At 40.3% G+C, this 23,717-nt stretch overlaps 2 protein-coding genes across 5 annotated transcripts in view; both read left to right on the top strand.

The window, feature by feature from the left end:
* Positions 1-23,717, top strand: part of lmo7a (LIM domain 7a) — a 50,441-nt gene that overhangs the window by 19,655 nt on the left and 7,069 nt on the right. For 3 of the 4 annotated variants that reach the window (XR_013771588.1, XM_079253874.1, XM_079253875.1), the window contains exons 6-21: positions 6,475-6,505; positions 7,289-7,402; positions 8,346-8,565; positions 9,256-9,505; positions 13,762-13,791; positions 14,579-14,693; positions 15,489-15,628; positions 16,101-16,773; positions 17,219-17,470; positions 17,708-17,822; positions 18,564-18,725; positions 19,600-19,784; positions 19,899-19,962; positions 20,267-20,323; positions 21,380-21,405; positions 22,990-23,094. Coding sequence is in view for 2 of the 4 variants with exons in the window: in XM_079253874.1 (XP_079110000.1) it covers positions 6,475-6,505; positions 7,289-7,402; positions 8,346-8,565; positions 9,256-9,505; positions 13,762-13,791; positions 14,579-14,693; positions 15,489-15,628; positions 16,101-16,773; positions 17,219-17,470; positions 17,708-17,822; positions 18,564-18,725; positions 19,600-19,784; positions 19,899-19,962; positions 20,267-20,323; positions 21,380-21,405; positions 22,990-23,094 (2,539 nt within the window). In the remaining 2 variants the exon portion in view is untranslated. The remainder of the gene's footprint in view (positions 1-6,474; positions 6,506-7,288; positions 7,403-8,345; positions 8,566-9,255; positions 9,506-13,761; positions 13,792-14,578; positions 14,694-15,488; positions 15,629-16,100; positions 16,774-17,218; positions 17,471-17,707; positions 17,823-18,563; positions 18,726-19,599; positions 19,785-19,898; positions 19,963-20,266; positions 20,324-21,379; positions 21,406-22,989; positions 23,095-23,717) is intronic. The other variant, XR_013771589.1, reaches the window with a different exon arrangement.
* On the top strand, positions 10,072-13,749 carry LOC306766233 (LIM domain only protein 7-like). Its single transcript, XM_079253876.1, has 3 exons — positions 10,072-10,787; positions 11,135-11,335; positions 11,728-13,749. The coding sequence occupies exons 1-3, from the start codon at positions 10,489-10,491 to the stop codon at positions 12,536-12,538; spliced, it is 1,311 nt and encodes a 436-aa protein (XP_079110002.1). The 5' UTR covers positions 10,072-10,488; the 3' UTR covers positions 12,539-13,749.

Below are 23,717 nucleotides of genomic sequence, written 5' to 3' on the forward strand. Positions count from 1 at the left end.
ACACCTGACTTGTGAATGCTTTAACAAGTAAATTTGCAACAGAGTTAAATATTAAAGGGTACATATGATATAATAAAATACACAGATGCTTTGTCACATTACTGTGACATAAAACGCTGCACTGGTATAGCTGCTGAGGAACTCTCACACTTTTTTCTTTCCAGTGAGTCAGTGACAGGACCATAAGTCTTATCCTCCTGCTGTAAGGCTTAAATATAAGAGAAACTACATCATATCTGATGGGAATAAAGGATTTTTATCCTGCAGAACTTGTCTGATGAATTCAGTTTATCAATTATATCACACAAAAACTGATATTTCTCTGAAAAATTGATAGAGACCAAAACCTGGAGCAAACACACAGTAAAGCACAAAATATGCATTGCACATATATTTAAAACTGAATCTTTCTCAAGCATATTGTAGGTTTGTGAATTGGAATACACTACATTGAAGGAGCAGGAGGTTTGCCAAGTCATCAGGTTAGGCAGTGCAAACTTACTGTGGAAACACAGAATATGCATTGTTAATGGTAGTGTTAAGGATAAATTGGTATTTTGAAAAGAAGCATGTTAAAGTTTAAAACAATGAATAAAAAACATTGCTCGCCAAAAAAAAGGTATTGTGTTTTGAAGGTCTGCTATTGTAATAAGAAATCATCTTTTTCAACATTAAAATCAATATTTAAAAATGTATTTTCCTAATAACAAACGAATCTCTGTAATGGATCGAAATAATTAGCTTGTGACCTGCTGCCAGTGAAACTCCTGACTTGTCTATCCTCCTTTTTTTTTTATGTCTAATTGGCTGTCCAATTATGTTATTACTTCCACCAGCTCCCTGGTCAAAATTACGCAAATGACAGCATAATGACGAGCAGGAGAAAAAATCATAATAAATTAGTAATTTAGTTATGTCATGAATAGTTGAAGTCTGTTGCCCGCAAGGTTTTGCTGGCCCAGCTAAGGTTTTTGACTCAGCATGCAACCATTTTCAGCTACATAGAATTAAAGTCTGCTGTTTAGAACTTTGCGTCATCTGTTACAGTAAATGGCTTAAAAGGTCAGAAATAAAACCTGACCTGTCCCTGTACATGAGGTGCTGTGTTCTTCTTTAGCTGTAAAGCCGCCACACCATTTTGCATTTCTGCTAACAGATTAACACTCGGCCTATACTGAAGCACCTCTGCATTGGCTTTGCATTTCCAACCCAGTGGCTCATAAATCTCTTATAGTTGCTCAAGAATAATATTTACAGACTATATAAAAATGTCTGATCTTATGGCTTATTACCTCAAAAACTTGGAGCTGCATTAATATTTTGCTGATAGTTGTATATCTGTACTTTTTGCACATTTTTGACAGCAGAGCTTTTTGTTGTTTACATTGATTTGACTTTTTCTGATGCAGTCCTACAGAATATAAGTCCTGTTTCTGCTGGATGACCTCCAGTGACATAACAAATCCCCCACAGAGTTGGGTTCCAAAGTCTCATTCTTTTTCCATTGTTTGTTTAAGCAAATTATTGACAAGGGCCGACAGTGATTCTAAACCTAAAAAGGAAACTGCAGTTACTTTTTATTGTCCTTTTAAGAAGAAGAAAAAAAAAAAAAAAGATGTCAAAGAACTCATTTTAGACAATAGATAAGGAGTGGCTCTTTGCATGATTTAGATTATGCAACAGTATCTCTGGCTGCAGATCAAACTAAATGTGAAAACAACCTTATGGAATTTATTGTTTCCCGCACAAATTTGCTCAAGTTTCACAGCTTCTTATCAGAATTTATCAGCTCCAAAGTAAATGTAAAATAATGTGTGTGAGGTTTTATTAAAGAGCATAAATCTTGTGTGTTAGCATTAGCAGGTGTGGTTTCCATTGCTGACCCAGCTATAGTTTCATGGTTTTATATGTATATGGCTCTGCCATTACATTGTGTGTACTTGGGGTAGATTGTAAGACCAGATGAGCAACGATGCTGAGCAACCAGTACAGTTCTCTACACCAGTGACACAGCCCTGGCTGTAAAAGAGTTGCACAAGGGTTATGTTTGTGCTCTGTAGTTAACTGGAGAGAGAAATGACAGCCTCACCCTGTCGCCTTGTTCACAGAGACTGTAGTGTCTCAGATAAGCGCAACACAATGATGTCCATCACTGTCTAAACCACGATTCGCCTGCTCGGGCTGTGCTTAAGTTCGTCAAAGCTGCTGTGATTGCCTGGATGCCTTTTAAATCCCTAGAGTTTTATGACCGGCTGAAAAACAAAGTACAGATGAAGATAATGTGGCGATCGTGACAGAGCAAAAGATCCACATTACAAAGGTACACTTCTGATTGTCTGTGCACACCCATTAATTTAAGGCTTTGGTGGTGGGTACTTTGTTTCATCTTTTTCATGTTATTGTGTGAAAGAGGTCGAGCAGGTTTGTTGTTGGAGTCGGTTTCAGTTCAGTCCACGTGCAGCTTTCACCTGCAGATTTTTAATCCCGCTGCTAGTCTTAATATTTACATTAGTTACACGACAAGGAAAAATTAGAAACAGATCATCTTAAACTGGTGTGTTAGGAAACTACTTGTTTTAATTTTGAATTGTGGCTTATATTTTTTTCAATTAGTGTAAGTTTATTGTCTCTTGTTTGTATTTACTTTCACCCTTTGTTTTACATTTGTTTGTTTGTTTTGTTTTTTTGTATTTTTTTTGTAAAGAACTGGTATGGTCTTGTCTCACTTTTTGACCTCATCAGGAGTGCAGTGGTGTGAAAGTGTGCAGTCATGCGGCGCTTCTGCCCGAGGCTTGAAATTAATTGCTTGTGGAAATGAGCGCCTCCAATATACATGTCAACGTGGACTTTTTCCTATCTGTTTTGTTTACATATGCACAGTATTGTCCAGTCAGCCATTTTGAAAGCTATTTTAACTCTTCAGTAAGGTTTTTAACCAGCAACGTGAGAAACTGAGTTAGAGATGCCTTCAAAGGTTTAGTAAACTCACAGGACAAAAAGGCAAGACTACATTTTTTCCATGTCATTTATTTTGCATGTATGCAGTTTGAAAGTCTGCTTCTCAGTTTTTAGTTCTCTTGTTACTCATATGTATGAAACTGATAAGACTTTTTCAGAGAATCTGCTTTAAAGTTGTACATTCTGTTCATATCTTGTATGTGTCAGACTCCAGGGATGTTTTGTCAATGATTGTGTTCAATCATATGAGTACTCAGCTGATCCTTGCAGGCTACAGCAAGTCCTGAGGCACTGCAGGACTGAAAATAGCTTTTTTTCCCCCTGTCTTCTCCCCAGTTCAACTGTTCCCATTACTCATGGAGGAGCGTTGGGTAATCTTTGTTTGCAACCTTTTTTTTTTTTTTTTTTAACTTTGAGGGGCTTGGCTATCACTATAATCAAAGACTTTATTACCATCTTCCAAGCCATGTCTTTTTCATTGGACTCATAAATTCATGCCCTGCCAAACTGGAAAAAATCCACTTCAGTTTTCACGATTGAGGCGTTAGCATGTTGGAAACTCCTGGTGTGATATGACGTATTATAGTGGGAAAGCTGATCTGCTTCCCATCCTGTCCAGTGCTGCCAGTGGTTGAAGTTATTTTCAGATCCTATTACACACATTTCAGTACAAGTCAGCACTACAACCTGTGTACGGCAGCATAAGTTGTCAACAAAGGTGATTTCTCTGGTATATGGTGCTTTAAACGTATACTACTGGTTCATCAATGTGTGTTTGTTTGATAAAGAAAGAACTGCATTGTCTGCAGGGCTTTAGACTAGTGACTAAGACTAAGCTGTGTGTATGTGGCTTCTAATGCAACAGTGCTTTAAGTGGTTAACAAATCCAGAAAACCACTCCAGTATATAAATAATATCTTTTCACCATTTCTCACTACATATTTTCAGCCTCAGCAGGAAAAAAAAAAAAAACACCAGAAAGCCACTGCACAGCAGACACACAGTTGCCAAATACTTGGCAAATTTCACCTTAAAAGACACATATTCCCTCTAGGATTTGGCAGAACTAAAAAAAAACAGGGTAGGCAGGGTGGATGTTAACGTGCAAGAGTTGCATTAACAGGTGGTAAAAATGACACAGCTCTAAATGAATTGTGCTGCTGGTCAGTAGTGGTTGTCTAAATACGGTTTTAAGTTCTTTGTTCTCATTAATTTTTTTGGCTAAATCTCTGTTCATTATTGTCTTCCTTGTGTAATTTATGGTTATTGAAGTGACGCTCCGATGCGTTCGGTGGAGAGACTGATCTCAGCTGCACAGAAAAGATGTGGAACCCCGGGTCAAAATTTCTGTTCTGATTAAGAGATTGTCTTATTTAGGCAAAGGATTACAAGATTTATTTCAGAGTTTTACTGTTTGAATATATATAAAAAGGAAAAAAGCTGAAGCAAACTGTTGTCTACTTGCCGTGGTCAATAATGGCCTCTCTGAGACGTAAGACTACTTGGAAATGCTTTTTGTAACCAGCTAAGAACATTCTAATAAATTTTGAAGGTATTTTTGACCTGCAAAAGTATTTCAGGTTGGTAAAAATTTGTCATGCAAGCATTCCTCTGTTGAGGACTGTCCACAGACTCTGCATGCTATTAAAATTAAGATAGTACCCCCAAACGTTTCATCAGTGCCTTTCTAAGATCTAAGCTCTTAAGATATATGTTTGCATGTGTGGTTACGTGCATTCTCCTGTTGTTAGTGTTTCCTCTTCAAATTTTCTAATTTAATGATCTTCATTGGCTGTAAGACAAACCCAAAACATGTTTTAGCTGCTGTGCATAAGCATGTTTGAGTGGTGTTTCTGCAACCAAAAAATTCTTTTAAATGTTTATTTGATTCTTCCATAAACATCATATCTGTGCAGGTGTGGTTGCACATTAGAGCAGCCCAGCACCACTCCTGTTATGAGTTCTTCATGAAGGTGCTATGCAGTCACATTGGTTTTGATTCATTTTTCATCTTTAATTTTTGCTTTTTCAAACATTAACTTTATTCCACTGCATCTGATACTGCTCATTTCTAAAGTTCAAAGACCTAAAACATAACATAAATCTCAATGTCTCTTAAAGTGTGACTGTCCTCTCAGCAGTATGAATCTGCAATTCTCCATCAGCTGGTGGAAAGCCTTTAGTTTAGTTTAAGAGTGAAATATTCTCAAGAGCTAATGAAGGAGTCCAGTTGCCATCTCTGTAAGATTTACCATGACCAGTATAATTGAGAAGCTCCACAAAAAAATGTAACTTGGAAACCCTTTTGCCACCTTCTGCTGTTTCAAGTTCATTTCCATTGCACTTACTCCAATTCAGAATCGCAGGGATGCTGGATTCTGTCCCAGCAATTAGCAGCCGAGAGGCAGGGTACATTTCAGGGCCAAAGCAGAGACAATCAATCTTTCACAATCATTCCCAGGAAGAATTTAGAGTGACCAATTAATCTAACATGCATGTCTTTGGACAGTGGGTGAAAGCCAGAGTACCAAGAAATAACAAGTGGCCGCCTTCTCAGTGGTAACCACCACACCATCATACAGCCCAGTAAAAACACAATATTTTTAGGTGCCCCTGGCAGTGTCCCTGTTAAAGAAGGATGGTTAAATATACCTCCCAATGTTTACTTCCCCTGAACCAAGCAGGCTATATGAACATTTGATTGATAAGCACTGACACTCAGGTGTTACCACCTACGTGCACCACTATGTTAGCTGGTCCTTTTGGTCACATTGTGTGCTGTGAGAAATCTGAGTACAGTACTCTAGAGAGAGGAGGTATGTGTATTTATCATATTACCACATGAAAACAGGAATTTGTAACATGCACCAGAGATGTAAACCAGATCGTAAATCTTCTGTCTTCGTTACATGCATTGTGGCAATCTGCCACTCTTCACTGACATCTCTAGTAGATATTAGTCACCCTGGGTGACTGCTAAACGGCAGGTTATTAGGCTAGCAGGTTGAGGCTGCAGATTTTGTTTGTTTCCACAGGAACTGAGTATTTCCTGTAAAGTGATTTACGAAGGAGCCATGTCAGCTGTCAAACCCTGGAAATCTGCTGGAAATGTGTCTGACCTTTGATAGCTGCTGGGGATTTCATCCATTCACAGCAAAGCCTTATTTGATGTTAAATGAACAGTTATCATTACTTATATGTTTAAACCCCCCACAGTTTTTTTTTTTTTTTTTTTTTTTGTTTTTTTTTAGATAAAAGGCAGTTATGTGAAAGTGGAACACGTTTTAATGACAACCTGTGATTTTTGTTTCCCCTTCTCCTTTCTTTTCACAAATGTGTTTATTTTTCTCACTGCCTTTTGTGTTGCGGTTGTTAGAAGGGCTGGCAGTAGTCTGGATTGTACTCTCACTTTCCAGCTCTTTCACTGCCCAGCACATAGACCTAACAACGATACCCTCTGTTCTTGTGGTGTTATTTTCCCTTATACACACCTCTTTCTCTTTTTTTCCCTCTCAGGCACCAAGAGACCGACAGGAGGCTGAAAAATGTGAGTTTTTGCCTCAGATATTAATTCACTGGTCTGTCATTTAGTAAAATGCACTAATCATGATTTATTTTAGTTGCAGTCTTGACAGCGACCAAGAAAATTCCTTAATTTCATCGTAAACTGTTTTTTTTTTTTTGTCTTGTCAATTTTGCAGTCTGTACCACTGCACATGAAATGCATTTACATGTATAGCAGCAAAATAAGTACACACTAATATTAAATTTAGCATTGAAAAATATTTTCTACTTAATATTTTGTTCAAATTATATTGAAGAAGGTTCACATTGTAAACATTCATGAGTTTAAATGGCTTTATTACAAGAAAAAGGGCAGACAAAGTTAAATATTTTAAAGATCTATTTTAAAATGTGTGTGAATGATCATAACATCTCACATCAAAGCTTCAGCACATTGTCCTCCAACATTTTTGCTTGTTCTAGACCCAATACACACATGGCATGCTCGTTTAAATGACAATAATAATAATAAAAGCGTTAGTCCCGCTGGTATGGTGTTTTATTATGTTTATTTGCTGCAGTGCACTATATTTACCTGTTCAGCCTAATGATGCACACAAACAGCAGCAGAGTTTTCTGGATGAGCCTGGAAACAAGAGCATGGCACTGAAAGCAGGTTTCCAGCTATCATAACAAATGCTGGCTTTAGTACTGCATCATCACTGAGGGTGATGATACAGCGATAGCCTGATCAATTTAGTTGGTAATAATTAATTTAGATTTATAGGTATATGTATGATAAACCTTTGCTTTTTCTTCTGTACAGGTTTTAATCACTACCTACTGGCTTGGTAGAAGAGCTCAATGTGACCGTTTCTATGATGGACCTTACCTAAATTTTAAGGCATTTGAGGGATTACTGGGCACAGCACTCTACAAGGTAAATTCTTTTTAAATGAGTAATTATGTCATTGGGATCTTTGAATTGTTTTATCTGTTCCTTCATGAACCAAAGACTTAATTTTAGCACAGGCTGAAATCCTGTTGGTATGAAGACAATGTGGTGTAGAATGATTGCAATAAGTCAAGGGCTTGCTGTTTGCTGGCCACTAAAACCAAAGATACGGCAAGTCATAAATGAGCTGATCCCTTGACTCAGCTATTTTTAATGTTTACTGCGTGGAACACTGTTCACATAGTTTACATGCTAAAATAGCTGCTTCTTTTCGTGAAATGCGAAGCCCATTTCTTCCCGTAGCCAGTCTGAAACTTGGCACTTTGCATTCACATGGATTTATAGGTGGTAAGTAATGCCGCTTTAATTCAACCAGCTAAAGGGATTTTCAGTAATAGCATTTGGTTAGAGCACATTATTGCATGTTTAACCATGCAAAATGTATTTTAGTGGCACAGGGTTTGGTTGGGTTTAATTCTGGGACCTGCATTGTCTGGCGGGATTGAGAAGATTATAGATTTGAAAATTGTTTTCTTTTGAAAGTCGCTGACAAGTATTTACTTGTCTGTAGCTGTTCTGTTCAAAGAGACTCTGGGGCTTTTAGTGTTTATGTATAGTGGCATTCTTTTCTTATTGTAAACACAGTCATTAAGGGTGTGGCAATCGTGGCATCATTTGTTTTGGCAGACATGGCTGAGACGAGAACATGGTAGGATTTAGTCCATGCAAATTGTACCATGTGGTATGGATCTTAAACTTATTAGACAAATGATAAAAATTATGTATGGTAAAATGATAAGCCAGAGAGCACATACTTTAATGTACCTTAAAGATCTTACACCCCCAGTACACACACACATACATTAGAGCTCAATCTGATATTTGGCGCCCTGCTATCTAAATGTATGATTGATCATTTGTGTGAAAGTCTCTGCAGGAATCAACCGGTCAGACAAGCAGTAACGTCAGAGACAGCGGTTTCGGAGACGGTTGGTACCCAGAGCGAGAAGAGCTCTATCATCCAAGAGGAGGAGGAGGAGGAGACGTTGGCAGACACAGAAGAGACGACTCTTTGGACAGCTTAGACTCTTTAGGCTCCCGACCCCATAGCATCTCATCTGACATCACTCTGAAAGGCAGCAGCGAGGGTAGGAGATGTCGAGATAATAACACTTTAAGATATACAGTTATTAAAATGTATTGCTGCCCTTAAATGCCTTCATGAAAATCCCTTTATAAGGTTCTGTTGGATGTTGGGCAGCCTGTTTTGTCATTCCAGACTGTCTCTAACACTGAAGAGGAGATGGTCATTTGCTTGTCTGAACCTTTTCATCTTGCGGCTGAGCACAAATATTTCTAATCTATTTCATCTGTCTAGAAATTCAGGATGAATTCAGTTCAAAAAGTTTACTCCCATTTGTGAAAACAAATGTGTATGTATACATATATATTGCCATCTAGTGGTATGTTTTCGCAAAATATTTTCAATGAAAATATAATTTTCATAAGAAAATGAAGACAAATCAATGGTAAATTGATTAGTTTTGTGTTTTTAATAAAGGAAAGTAAGGATTAGTAATCGCAGAGCAGTTTATTTTTCTTTTCACGCTGCCAGTGAGAAGTGAGACATTCCACAGCTGTCTACACTAGCTTGTAAATGAGGAGGCCTCTGCTCCCCACCACTACACCCCTGTTGCTTCTCCAAAGTCACACTCGAGTACACAGCACTCTCCCTTCACACTTTTTTTTTTTTTTTAAATTGTTTAGTTTGTCTTCCTTTCATTTGCTTCTGTTGTTCTTTCTCTCACTTTCTGTTCCTTTTCTCATTCCCGGTCCAGGTTGTTGTAGCGACACGGAGGCAGATTCAGTCTTCAGGATGGCTGACAACAAGGACATTTTCGGTTATCGCCGGTCTGCGGTCATTACGCCGAAATCCAGCACCCCATTTAACCAGTTCCTGCCCACTAAAGACAAGCAGTCTGGCTACGTGCCAGCTCCGCTGAGGAAGAAGCGAGCTGAACGTAACGACGACAGCCGGCGCAGCTGGGCCCACAGCAGTACTGCAGAGGATGACGGCACGCTCACCAGGTACCAGAACTAAGATTTGTTTAATTATTGATCCTTTTTTACCTCTGACTGTTAAAAAGCTGCCATTCTTTACATTTCTTGCTGTAAAGAAATGCAGTGATGAAGTTCCATTGCTAAAGTCCTGGCTTGTGCTTCAGATGCCAGACATTTAAATGCTGGCTGTTTTGTTGCCTTTTTCCTCTCACCACTGTGCTGTCTGAACGCTCCATGACGTTGCTGTGGGATGACAATGTCAGTAAAACGAGGATTTCCACTGACTCCTATGGCAACAACAAAGTCTCCCAGAGTTCCTTGTCAGCAGCAGAATTGCAGTGGACCCGTGATTATGAAAGTGGCAGCGACTCGGATGCAGATCGACCAGATCCCGATCTTGTCCTTGACGATCTGGCGAGCAGACGCTTCCACAGCCCCGCCCCAGCTCCTCCCACCAACTTTGCTGTGCCCATCAGTCCCATGGCAAAGGGAAGGCTGCATGAGGCTAAAGAAGGCCCCTGGCCCAAGGTCACTATGTCTCCCAGTGTTCCCCTTCAAGAAAATGTGACCTGCTACAGGTCAGAACACACAAAGCTGCAGTGTGATGTGCAAGTGTGATGAGAGCCAACTTGGACGCTTCTCTTACCATCATTTTGCATGGTTAATTGTAACCATGAGCGACCCATTTGGTGAAAGTGTGCTGCCTCTAATGCTGCTTTGGTTTACTGGTTTTTATAAAGATCAGTTCAAAATTTTAAGTTGCAATTGTCCTGTTTTTGCTTTTTCTGAATTGTTCTTACTTTGAGGAGGGATTTGAGTTGCCATGACTCCTCAAATATGGTTTGTTTGTTTTTTTCCCTTACAGTTTGCTTTTGAGCTTGCTTTGGTTTGCTAAACCTTGCGTCATTTCATTTGAGGTTGCCGTGCTCCTTTTTGCCTGACTGCTGTGCTCTGAAAATATTGTTGACACTTGTGGTTGGCTGTCTCTTTTGAGCAGCAAAAGCGGGAAAATGCCGCCACCCAAGCACGGCTCCGTCAGGGTGGACCACCGCCGAGCCGTGCACACTAACAGCCTGTTCAGGGACATTTATGATGACTCAGAGGACGAAGACGATGAGGTGGGCTATGCTGACCCAGTCCAAGATGATCTCTATGCCCGTAAGATGGGCATCAAGCCCCAGCCCGCAAGCAGCGCGTCTTACGACAAGTTTTTACCAAAGTTCTGGTCACCCGAAGAAGACGTTCATGTGCAGATGATCAAGCAGGGCTCTCAGAGGAGACCCTGGTACAAGAAGATGCAAGGTTTCAGGTGTGTTAGGGCATTTGTAGCATCAAAAAGTTAAAACAAATACTTTCTTTCTGACCAAAGTAAACAATTATCCCTTGTTTTCCAAACCTATAACAACTAAGTTTACATGTGTAGTTTTGCTCACTCCTCTCTTACTTCCTCCCTTTATTACTTTACCTTATAGTCTTCATACAATTGCATGCCAGTCTAACCTTTTATAAACATTTTAAACTTTGGATGCTATGATCCACTGCGTTTTCTACCCCACTTACCTTCATTTCTCTTTTTCTTACCACTCCCCCCCCCTCTGTTTTTTCCCATCACCTCCTCTCTTTTCCCCTCGTCTGTCCTGTTGTTCTCGGCTGCAGCCGTCAGAGGTCGGGCTCTTCATCAGAGGATTCAGAGTGCGACATCAGTCCTTGGCTCTCCTCTGCCCCCTCTCGTTCTGGCCCACCTCCCTGTCACTCCCACACACACGAGGCCTCGGCTCAAACCACCCTTGTTGTCGGGAAAAGGTTGATACAGCTGCATGACTGTGATGATGCAGGATTGTTCAAGCATCAGATTGTGTAGGAAAATTCTAAGTTGCTCCAGCTAGAAGTTCTGATGGATTGCTTTCTAATAAACTAATAAATTGTGCTCCCAAGCTACTGGAGTTGCCCTAACAAGCTTTTAAAAGCTGTTTTATTTTACTTTTGTTGGAGGAAAAATAAAAGGCTGTCTTCAGTAAATAAACTTATTGGATTAGTCTCCCCTTGCATAGCTTTTATAACCGCTATCATCACAGTTTTAGTTCAGTGTGACTTTAAATCTCCTTTTGATCAACATCTGTTTGGATCAAAAATCACCTTTTATTGGCTGCTTGTTGAATCTTTTCTTCCTTCTCTTGCACCTTTAAGCTAGTTCACATGCATGCGCTCATCACCTCTGTCCTTTTTCTCTCCTTCTGCCTACCCTGCAGTTCTCATGTCCAACCACACACTTCCCCACAGCTCCCCAAGATACAGTTCCCTTTGTTAGAGACCACTCCTCCACTGGTGTTTGCCCCCGTGGACCCAACATCAGGTCCCAGACTGGTCAAATGTGAGAGATGGCCACTGCTGGGGCGCCAAGACCCCCGGGAGCCAGTGGATCCCATTGATTATGAAAGTATTTGCCCCGATTTGGAGAACGATGACATGTTTACCAGGCGAACCCTGATGTTTAGATCCAACACAGACCTGGCCATGATGAAGACTCAGCTGTGTGCAAACCTCCGACTCTACACATCTGAGCCACAAATCAATATTGTTACCCAGCAACGTCATACTGGAGACACTGAGGAAACGGATTTTCCCAACATCGAGGAGGACGATGTGGTTAATCGTAAGGAGAAGGCTCAGCAGGCTCAGCAGCAACGACCATTATCAGGAGCCCCTGACAATTATGCTCCTATGCCCATCCCTGAACCTTGGGCTCTTCCTCCTAAACTTAAAGCCAGACTTCTCTGCCCTCCATGTCCTTTGACTCCGGGAGCAGGATCAGCTAACCAGAGCAAAGCTGATGATCAAATGCATCCTAAAACGGATGACATGCTAATTCGGAAGCTTGGAAATTATGCTGATCAGAGTCAGACGTCACTAAGAGGCCAATCATCTGATCACATGGCACCGTCAGTCCCTTCCTCCTGTAGCGAAGAGGACCTGCAGAGGTGGCAGGCAATAAGAGAAGCAAGTCAATTAAGATATAAGAAAAAGCTTTTGGTGGAAAGGCTCGCTGCACTGAAGCTGTAGCAGATTGGTGCCAGAGTGCCTGTTAGTTTCTTCTGACTCTGTGGAGCGTTTTTCCTATTTGTCCTCTTTTTTTCACTGTTTGTAGTTTCAGGGTATGACATGTCAAGTGATCACACTTGGATGACTAAGAATCAATTTAATTATCTAAAGTCCTCACAGTCAGCAATTAAAGTTTACAGGCAGCACTTGCATTTACTAGATCAGTCATGAGCTAGAAGCTTTGTTACTGGTGTTCTGGTACCTCAGAAATTCTACAGTGGTCAATATTTAATTTATTAAATGGATGGTTTGTACATGCAGAGTGGTCCTAGATTGTAAAATAAATCTGCTCTTGTGTGTCGTGTGATTTCTGAACCGAGCAGAAGTTTTTCTTTGACCAAATGATTTGGTAGATTATGCAAAGACCATACCCAAAATGTTTGGTTTTTTTTCTTGCAAGAGTTTGCTTATGATTGAAAAGTAAATATTCCTGTCTAATAAAGGAAAATAAGCTACATCATAATCATAATGCAGAGAGTTGCATTGAATTTCTTTAACCCCACCTTCACATCTGCAGAAACATGGATCTAACCCAAGTGCAAGTTCAAGTGTTGTTTTCCTCAGCAAAAGGGACTTTACACCATCATGTGAAATTCAGATGGCAGCTACAGGAGAGTGTGGAAAGGCTGAAGTCTATCCTAACATAACATGCTGAATATTCTGACTGTATCAAGCAGAGTAACTTAATGTTTAAGCATCAGAAACTGTAGAAATTCCCTACAGCTCAGAGTACATGTGGCATGTGGACTCCACAGCAACCTGAACACGTTTTGAACATGACCAGACGAACAAAACTGCACCCAAAGAAACCATTTAACCCGGCTTCGGCCTATCTGAATGTACTGCAATCCCACATGTAAAATAACGTTTCCACTAACATGTTGAATTCAAAGGTGCTGTTGTTTATGAAAGATGTATGTCAACATACATCCACCAATCTGAATGTCAAAATGAGGAAATATTATGGTGTGGTATAGGCCTACCAAACACATACATACACACATTTACATCTGATTTATTTCCATATCCAGTATGGTAAAGATGAGCAAATTCCTGCTTAAGCCGGGTTCAGATACAACCGAAGCCCACCGGCTCATGTGGCCGCAAAGCTCTTGACCCCACTCTCAGAAACCATCTTGCAGAAATGTGACTTTGTTGTCTGTGGTTCTCTCCGCTTCCCTTAGACAGCACCACACAGAAGAGGGTATCGATGGGTGAGTTGAATAGGTTTCCCAGGAATGTGGCACGTTTGCATTTGTTTTGGCCTCTTCCAGTCGCACCCTGCTGCCTCCTGCTTTTGTGCTGCTGTTCTCACACTCTAGCTGCTGAATGCTGACACATAACATTGGGTATTGTATGGTCCAGGGCCAAGTTCAGGGTGAGGCGTTAGGGTTGTTGCACAAAGCTCCTCTAAAAAGCAACAAAGTGAAACGACTGATGCAACAGTAATATGCTGGGTCATGTAACTAAACTGCAGTGTGTCCCAGTGGGAGTTGGGACCAAGCAGTGGTGTGATCACTTTTTGCATGATAAAACATTAAGTTTTCCAGGTAGGTATTTTTTTTATTTTATTTTTCCCATAAGCTGTGAAGGTTCGGGAGACTTGGCTGTTTTGCATGAAGGGGAGGAGGATAATATCATGTTACTAACCTGCTGGGCTTCCTTTCCTTTACAGTTTGGTGTGGTTGACCAGTGTGCTGTGTAAACAAACTAACACTTCATCACATAGTTAAAAAAAAAAAAAAAAACGCCATTTGTTTTCAGCATTGATGCCAAATCTTCTAATGTAGGTACTCTGTAATTTATTTAAATATTGACAGTGTTTGTTGTCAGGGCTTATTTGAAACCAGGGTTGGTGCATGGATATTTGCAGCAAATATTTTCACTTTAAAATATTGTCACTGTGACTGAATCCAGTGAAGTTTGACTCAGGCTTCCAACTGAGCTGCTTAATCTTTAATGATGATTTAAAAGCAACGATGGTTTCTGCTTTTTCCACAGGAGTAAATCTACAAGCGATATCCAGGCGGACCCTACACTTCTGAGGCAGATCCGTTATGAAGAGATCCAAAAGTATCGCGAGCAGATTAAGGAAAGCGAAGATAAGTGGCAGGATGTGAGTATGTCTGATATTTATACCGTACACAAATACCCAAGGGCCCCATCTGACCACAGTTGTATAAGAGTAAAAAATGACCGCGCTGGGCATGAAAATAAAAAAATAAAAAAAGGCTACAGCTCACACACAGTAAGGTTGAAGTGAAAGATGAGCACATGATCTGTAAGATGGTGGCAGGTGTTTTGGTGTTGTAGATGTCTGCAGGGTGAAAACAAGAAGTGGTGAAGCACTGCCCTCTGGCTATGGACTGTCCTCATTTCCAAATCACTGTTTGTCAGAAATTGGTGCATCCTTCACAAATAATGGAAGTGATATGAAATTATGTTATAATTTGATACAGATGGAATGATGTAACAGGACGATATTCACAAAATGATGAAAATAACTACACTTTATCACCCAAAATGAATGATGTACCATTTTTAAACCCAAATTTGAAGTTAGAATAAATTAGATACTAATAAATAAAAGGGAATGTTTTTTACATATGCAGGACTAGTTATGAAGTCTGCTAGTGGTCTGATTGGTGTCATTGTGAAATAATAGTCTTAAAGCAGCATTTAGGTCACACAGTCCCCCATACACAGGGGAAATGGGCCGGGAGGAGCCTAAAGCTCACAAATAGAACACCTTCAAACGTAGCCCTCCTTTTTTTTTTTTTTGCCCTTCTCAACTTCTTTCCCATCAGTTGCATACTTAGCAACCAAACTGGGATTTGTTTTCTGGATTCAAGCAGCATTTTACTGTAAAAGCTGTGGTGCATGAGGTGATCTAAGCTTGCTTTTGCTGCAGGACCTGACCAAATGGAAGAACCGCCGCAGGAGCGTCAATTCTAGTATTGTGCAGAAGAAAGAAGAAAGGGAGAAGATAGAGCAAATTACATACAGTGGCAATAGAAAGTCCAAGACCTTCAAGGAGATGCAAGAAGAGAGGTGAGGAAAAGCACACCTGATCAGGTACTTGAAACAGTGCAGGAATGCTGCATTATAGTGTGGTACTGCACACTGAACATGTCTCTCTTGTGCACCTTTTGAACCATCAGAGGGGGATCGTTTGCTAAGGTAATGAAAGAAAAAGGTGTGTGTGTGTGTGTGTGTGTGTGTGTGTGTGTGTGTGTGTGTGTGTGTGTGTGTGTGTGTGTGTGTGTGTGTGAGAGAGAGATGTTTTCTGTGTTGTACAGAAATGATCATGTCAGCAGGAGTGGACGACAAGTTATTTTTTCACTATTGTCTGAAAGTGTGATTTAATCATAGCATAACCCCATTTCTTGCTCCACATCTTTCACCTCCAACCACCCCCATACACATCCCCAAGTCATCTTCATCTGTGATGTTATCCATCACTGCCCAGTTTGAACTTTTTGTCATTTATTCCTTTCCACCTTCTCCTTTTTCCCATCTGCAGAGAAAATAAGAGACAGAACAGCATCGGCAGCCGTCTCGGATCTCTCTCTTTCCTTGACGACGACGACGTATTTAATAAACCTCCCATTTCCTCACGTTCCCAAACCCTCCCTCCCAGAAGTTATACTATTGACACTCCATACTATTCCTCTGATTCACCCGAGCCCTCCCTGAAAGCAGAAGAACCCCCAGCAGCTTCTCCACCTACTATTAGGGCTCCTTCCCCTCCCACTTCACAGGAAGTCAAAATTGTAGACAGTCCTGCACGCAGCATCTCGAGCACAACCACCAGCACCACTCCAGCCAACCACAGCTCTAACTCTCCAGAACCTCCACCTTTACAGAAGAGTCAAGCTGTAGATTACACCAGCACGACCGAGGAAGAGGAGTCCACAGACGGCGTCTCTTCTTCCAGCTCCCCACAGGAGGTGCCGGAGCCAAGACACCAATTGTTGGACACGCAAACTAAAGCGGAGGCCCCCTCCTCTGGTTCTCTGGACAAACAAGCGCAGCACAGCTCAATGGAACCCAACCCTCCTGGGGTGTCTCGGGTTTCTGCCTCCCTCCCCAGAAACTACCAGAGATCGGATAGCGCGCGTCTAAGCTCAGTTGTCACACCAAGGCCCTTCGGGACCCAGCCCTCCCGCATCACCTCTCTTCCCAGAGCCTTTACAGTGAGTACTAGATAGTTTTACAGCTAAACACAAACTAGCAGTGCAGCACTAGAGGGCAGGATGAGACTGGATTTGTCCGACGGGGGGGGGGGGATCTTTGTCAGGTGGGCCAAGTAGTTTTGTTTTGAGCACATCAATATTACCCAAGCATCTGATCTGATTACAATGTAAATATTGAATGAAGTTAGTGTTTTTTTCGACCCAAGTCGACTATCAGAACTGCTATTTTCAGCCCCCTTGAGGTACTGAGGTTTTCATTGAATTACATTTACTTCTCAGGCAAATCTTGTCAACACCTACAGCTTAAATAAAAGTCAGCACTTTCCCAGCTGTTTTGCCATCTTTGACTTACTGAAAAGAATTTTGTAATCAAAAGCCCAGAAATATTTATTATACATTGTTATAATTAATTATTTGCCTCTCTATCTGTACTCCTCCCGGAAAGATGGATTACTCCCAAAAACGGATCAATGGCAGCGCTGATGTTCCTAAGACGGCATCGGTGCCAAGCCGGTATCACCAATTCATGACATCCGAGGATGAAGCTCACTCAAGCTCAGCACACAGCAGTGCCGAAGAGGAGGAGGAGGAGGAGACCACAGCAAAAAATGTCCCTTCCACTCAGAGCATCGCATCTGTTCCTTCTCACGTGGAGAAGGAAACTGTCAGTCCCGCTCCAACCAAAGAAACAAGCCAGGTACTTATCTTAACTCGAGTTGGTTGAAATAAAAGTGGAAAAAACAAAATTGTAGCAACAGATTTAGTGTTTAATCAACAGCCGTAAATAATTAATGAAATGCTTTCTTGCCAAAGATAGCTTGCTTGTACACATACCATGACTCGTTGATGCATCTCTTCAGCTGGAGAGGAGCGGTCTACATTTCAGATCAAAAGTGAAGCCCTACCAGTTCATGTTGTTTTTGTGTTTTTCTAGGAGAACTTCTGTGAGATGCGGATCAGCCTAAACCAGAAGCCCAACAGCAGCAGAGACTTTGGCTTCCAAGCAGCCTGGGATTCAACAGGAGCTCGTGTCACATCCGTCCAACCAGGTAACGACAATTTTACCTCGTGGTGTTTTACCAAACCGTCTGCATAATGTTTCAGCTAAACTGCACCATCTCTGCAGAGAAGTAAAAAAATAAATAAATAAAAATCACCAACTGATGCTTAAACTTTTTTGGTCATAGTTTTGCATTAAGATTGAAAAACAGTTTTAGTTTTTATATTTTGCATTTGGGCGCTAAATGCAGTTAGCCGTCAGCAGGTTTTTTTAGTCCATTGCAGTGGTGATGCTAGACCTATGTAGGGCAACTTCTATCTGGGTCATATCTGCTGGGCCTGAGCCTCTTTCTACTGAGATTCCCCACCAGCACCTTACTGTATGTACTTATTCTTTAATATGCTGACATACCTCAGTCATACATAAACTGTAGCTTTGTCAAACCAGTTTTAGCCTGTTGTAAAGTGTAACTTTGGTCATTCGTATGGTTAATTGTCAAGGTTTCATGTAGTTTTCATGTCATTGTTTAGAAGCACTACATTCACTGTGCATCATTTCTTAACACAACAGAAGAACATAAAATCTTGGAAAGTAATAGAAAAAAGAAAAACAATGGATGACTATGTTTATTGTTTAGTAATATTCTGCCTGGAAAATACTTCTTTTTTTCTTTTATTGCGGTTTGAATATTAGTTTGTTATAAAAACTAGAGTTTAAGAAACTTTGTGGATGTTCACGAAATTGGTGACTGAATTCTATTCTTAACGCCCCTGACCGCTGCGTCTTTCAGGTAGCCCAGCGGAGATGTGCCAGCTTCAGGTGGGGGATGAAGTGCTGACCGTAAACCAACAGCAGGTGGCAGAAATGAGCTACACAGAGTGGAAGTCCTACCTGGAAGAAGCCTTGCAGGAAGGCAGTCTGGTCATGGATATACGCCGTCATGGCCAGAACAGTGAGTCACCTATACACCGTCTGCGTGTGGGTGTGTTGTGTGAGAACAAGAGATTAAAAGTGAATGAAACATTTACGAGCTACATTCCTGGACTGACAGTGTCACTTAAGCTTTCTGCGTTGCTAAACAGTTTTGACACTTTAAATTGAAGCATAAACTACTGTGAAGTCATCCATGAATGATCTCATGACAGCCTAATGATGAGGGACCTGTGAATTTTCTGTTTCTCTCCAGTCAGGGAAAACGGGTGTTGTTTTGACCTCTGCTGCTTTCTTTTTTCTTCTTTTTTTAAATTTCTTCTTTGTTTCCAGTGCCAGTTTCCTTCTATGTTTTCCTTGGCGTTCTTTCTTTTTATATCCACTGGTTGGATTTTTATTTTTCCTTTCAGTGGACTTTTCTGCCTCATCAGCATTACTCACTCTCCCTATGCAGTCCTTGTCCTTTAGGAGAACTAACTTTGCTCGGGTCTCACGAGTCTGCTGTTTTTTAGTGTTCATACTTGTTCCAACAACATCCTCACCATCTTAGAAAAAGTAATAAACTCTTCAAGTGTTGCGTTGCTCACTTGAACTAACACAAATGAATAGAATCGCTTTGTAAAGCCCAGTGGTTATAAGAATGTTAGAAACCCTGTTTTGGGATTATGAAGGCTTTAATGGCTGCATGGCTGAGGAAGGTGGTTTCTCTGTCACCCTCTGCTCTCTACAATAACCCATAACAGCACCTCTCATCCCCTGCTTCATAGTGTTGTGAGTGTTAAATGTGTCAAATGTTGGGGCTCACGTATACACACTACTCTCACAAACACACTTGAACAAAAGATGGTTTAATATGCAAACACAGTATCTTTTGCCATTGCATCCACCGCATGCAGACTGGGACAGAAATCAGCCTTCCCTGCCATATAAAAGCCATAAGACCATCAATCTGACCAGTACGGATCATCCGATGCTTCTAGGTTCCCCTGAGAGAAACAGTGTCAGCTCCAGCCTGAATTTCACTTCACACAGTTCCACAGAACCGCTGCCGGCCAAAGAGGCCCCCACTCATCATATCATTGTAAGTGACCCGCAATCACCTTGACCGACTCCAGATTGATCGATTTTTATTCAGGTATTGTTCACAGCCCAGGGAATCTGTAATGAGTTTACACCCTGCCACGTTTCCCCGCAGGACGCTGCTTCAAACGGAGTTAATGGGGCTTTCAGAGAGGAACCGGTGACCATGAGGAACAAAGGTAAAGAGCAGTGCACACAGTTATAAAGGTCATGAAATTGATCTGGATGATTATTTCTGGTCTAAAGTACAAAAACACATCAGTGTAGATGTCAAATTTGTTGACTTAGTTTGGGAGACAGATGTGGAAAAAGTCTTTATTTGGCTGACTACAACAGGCATTTACTCTGCAAAATAATGCACACTGTGTTTATTGTAGACATAATATACTATTATGTGTAATATAAAGTTCAGTCCCTTCAGGTCAGACTTATTTCACTCTTCTCCTGTACCTCACTGTGTCCTGTTTTCCATTTCTCATGTAGAGTCAGAACCAATATCATTGAAAAACTTAAAACGGAGATCAGAGTTTTTTGAACAAGGTAAAAAGAAAAAGAAGCGACTGGAGGGAGTTGATTGGGGGGGGTCGATGTTACTTGTGTGTGTTCTGATGGCTGGTTGTCTGCTTTCATGTTCCTGAACTAGGAAGTAGAGTTTGCATGTCTCGTTATTGGTCTCAGCCCTGTTTTTAATTGATAAGTAAACCTTTTATCAATTGATTACAAGCTGAGGGGATTAAAGTGCAATTTGCAGAGGCATGTTTTTTTTTCCCCTTTCTTTTTCCCTAAAGCTTAACCCCTGTGCTGTGCCCGTTCCCTTCCTCAGGTGCCTCAGGGTCCAGTGTCAATGCGCTGGCTTTCCTCTGTGGTAAACAAGGTTGAGTGTTCAGTGACCTTCTCACCTTGTCTTTGTACAAACTTGGATTGTGGCATGCTGTTCAAACTCAAATAGACATTTTTGTACAACTCACTGATATTGGAAGAAAAAACAAATTGAAAGCTGTAATTCATATTCCTAAAACTGAACAGTGTGACACTGCTCCAGCCACAACAGCCACAAATGCCAAGCTGATGAATCCCGTTGCATTTATGGTATATTAGAATGATGTCCACGCTTAACACACGGTTACACTTCTCGCTTTGTTGCACTTGAGGTTAAAAGCATTCTTGGCACGCATGCGTTGAAGCATTTGTTTACCTCTCTGACTGGCTGCTCTGCGCCGTCACTGCATGCATGTTTTCAGCTTGTTTGATCTTGTTGTCCTTACAATCATTTTATTGATTTTTCTGTTCAGAAGTATTAGGATGACTGAAAGTATCAATATCAACAAGTTTCTGATCTGGAATTGCAAAAATCAATAAGCTCTCTTGGGTGGTGTTTGACCTTTTGTTGTCTCTAATAAGGCTATTTGTAAACATGAATTACTGTTTTGAACCTCGTTTTTAGCTGTGATTTGACAATTTATTTAAAAATCAAATTTTAATCTTCAGTTAATCTTGAAATTTTGTGTTTATGTAGGAACCAGACATGTCATTTTGCTGTGCTTGTGCATGCCATGATTATTGTCTAAATATATCCAAATGCTCCTTCTTTCCTAGGAGGATCAGAATCTGCAATGCCAAATGTAAGTGTCGTCATTGCAAGGAGGATTTTTTTTTCACATGATCTAATGTCATTTTGCTTCTGTAACATAACATCAATACCACATACTGTTGTTAGAAAGCCCAGACCAGCTGTTTGACCTCTCACATAGACTGCTAGCAGTCTGTCCACATCAGAGCCAGGTTTAGAACACAGCATTCCTTATTCCAGGTTTTGTTTAAACTTCAGCTCTTTGAATCCAGTAAATAACCTCAAATAGTAAAAAAAAAAAAAAGCACATTTCTGATGTGTTTAAGGTTAAAATAAAAGGTTTGTATTTATATCCAGTACACTAATGTCTTTGTCTTTACATCTGGAGGCTGGATTGTTTCCAATCCGTAGTTTATTTCATTTTAATGCCTTTGGTTAAACCCAGTTTAACCAGTCAACCATCCTTCTTTCAGCTTGTCTTATTAATCATTGTTCTGATTGCGTTATACGGTGGTTTCTCTTTCAGTACGCAGTGGTTCTAATAATGTGAGAGGATATTGTAATATGGTTATGCCCTACACTAACTCTGAATGAAGGTTTTTAAACTCATTCTTGCATAAAGTTAACACAAAGGTACAGCATGAGTTGAACTCGTGGATGAATTTAGAAGGAATTTCCCATCCCATATATTGATCTTTAATATGATAAAGGCTTGAATTACATAAATGTTCTGTTAAGTTTTTAACAAAAACGAACACATACGAGCTCTTCATCAACATCACAAATACTGGTTATAATTTAATAACTAGTGTAATATTTACTCATGTTCTATTTGAGGTACCTCTGAGGCTATTAAATCTCACCTTTTTTTACAAACACAACTATGACATGGAAATACAGGCATTTTAGTGTTTTTTGTTTTGCTTTGTTTTTTTCTTAGAGGTTGCTTTGTATTCTCTACAGATTTCTTCAACTCCAGCTGTTTGAAGGCCTTCTTTGTATTTTTAAACCTTCACATAAAGGCAGCTGATTTTCAATGTAATAAATGAAAGTCTAGTGTCATTAAATTCCATGACTTCATTTTCTCCTGCTGCTGCAGCAAAGCTGGACATTCACCCCTTTTTTTAATCCTGTGGGTTTAACATTTTTACTTACATGCATTTTGCATTCCTAAAAGCCTTCCATGTTACATATTGTTTCAGTTCATGATGGCAGTTTTATAGATATATAATATAATTTAATGCATTACACTACTTTGTTATGGCTACTTACTAGATTCCCACAACTTAGATTTTAAAAAAAAAAAAAAAACAGAATAATTTGGGAGGACATTCCAAGTAATTTGGCTTTATTTAAGGTAGTCGAAATGTTTTTGTGTAGGCCCTTTCATGTACAAGACAATTCAAAGTGCTTTACATGAAACATTTAAAGCATTACAGATGGTGTGAGAGGGAGAGAAGAGAATGTAGTTAACTTGGTCCTTTAGATTTTGATCATATAGTTTAACTTGGATTATTGATGTGTTCTCTACTATAAAAGTGTGTAAACTTTCTGAGCAGTTTTAAACTTTTAGCTCCACTTGAAAGTTATCTTCAGAAGCACAAGCTTGTTGTAACCTCAGCCTTTCTGTCTTCAGATTGCCGTACCAGCGATCAGTACTTCCAGTCGCTGGTCTTGGGACACAGGAGAAGAGCGCCGGCGACAGGAGAAATGGCAAAAGGAACAAGAGCGCCTTCTACAGGTATGCATCATCTTCAAGTGAGGAGCTGAAACTACTTCTAATGCAGTCCATAAAACAGCTTGGCAGCACATGATGTGTGAGCATGTGTGGAGCCACATGATGAGAAAACTTGAGATATTTGGATATATAGTTTTAGCTTTCAAATTTCAGTTGCTTTTTTTCCACTTAGGATAAAAAGTGATTCATATTCATTATGCAAAGTATGATTTAAAAAAAAAGAAATAGGGCTGTAATCATTCATAAATGAAAACAGCAGAGAAAAATACACTTGAATAAAACATAATGAAGACTTGAGCAACGCGTTAGAGAAGATGCATTACAAAGAACTGATAGTTAAGGAAGTCCTCAGTGGGCTTGGCTCCTGATAGCATTCAGGCAGCTAAAAGTATCTGTAGGAGATGTCAAGCTTAAATGTAAAAGAATCTGTCAAAACGTTTTTCCGAAGGCTTATTTCTGGATGGAGATCAAAGGTGGCTAAGCAGAATACCAATGTAGCCAAGAGGGCTGGTTAACTCCCCCGATCTTGTTCCCTGTTGGATAAACAGCCTGATTTCATGATCTGCCAGGGAGGCTTCCCACCCTGGCAGACTTCCACAGGTTTTTCAGAATGATTGTGTAACATC

The sequence above is a fragment of the Telmatherina bonti genome, assembly GCF_933228915.1.
Source record: "Telmatherina bonti genome assembly, chromosome: 15".
Taxonomy (NCBI): Eukaryota; Metazoa; Chordata; class Actinopteri; order Atheriniformes; family Telmatherinidae; genus Telmatherina; species Telmatherina bonti.

Bases quoted from the DNA above. Each gene is read 5' to 3' on its own strand.
- LOC306766233 (XM_079253876.1), top strand. From the start codon at position 10,489: ATGCCGCCACCCAAGCACGGCTCCGTCAGGGTGGACCACCGCCGAGCC. The intron at 10,788-11,134 runs GTGTGTTAGGGC...TCTCGGCTGCAG, and splicing joins AAGAAGATGCAAGGTTTCAG to CCGTCAGAGGTCGGGCTCTT. The intron at 11,336-11,727 runs GTAGGAAAATTC...CCTACCCTGCAG, and splicing joins TTGTTCAAGCATCAGATTGT to TTCTCATGTCCAACCACACA.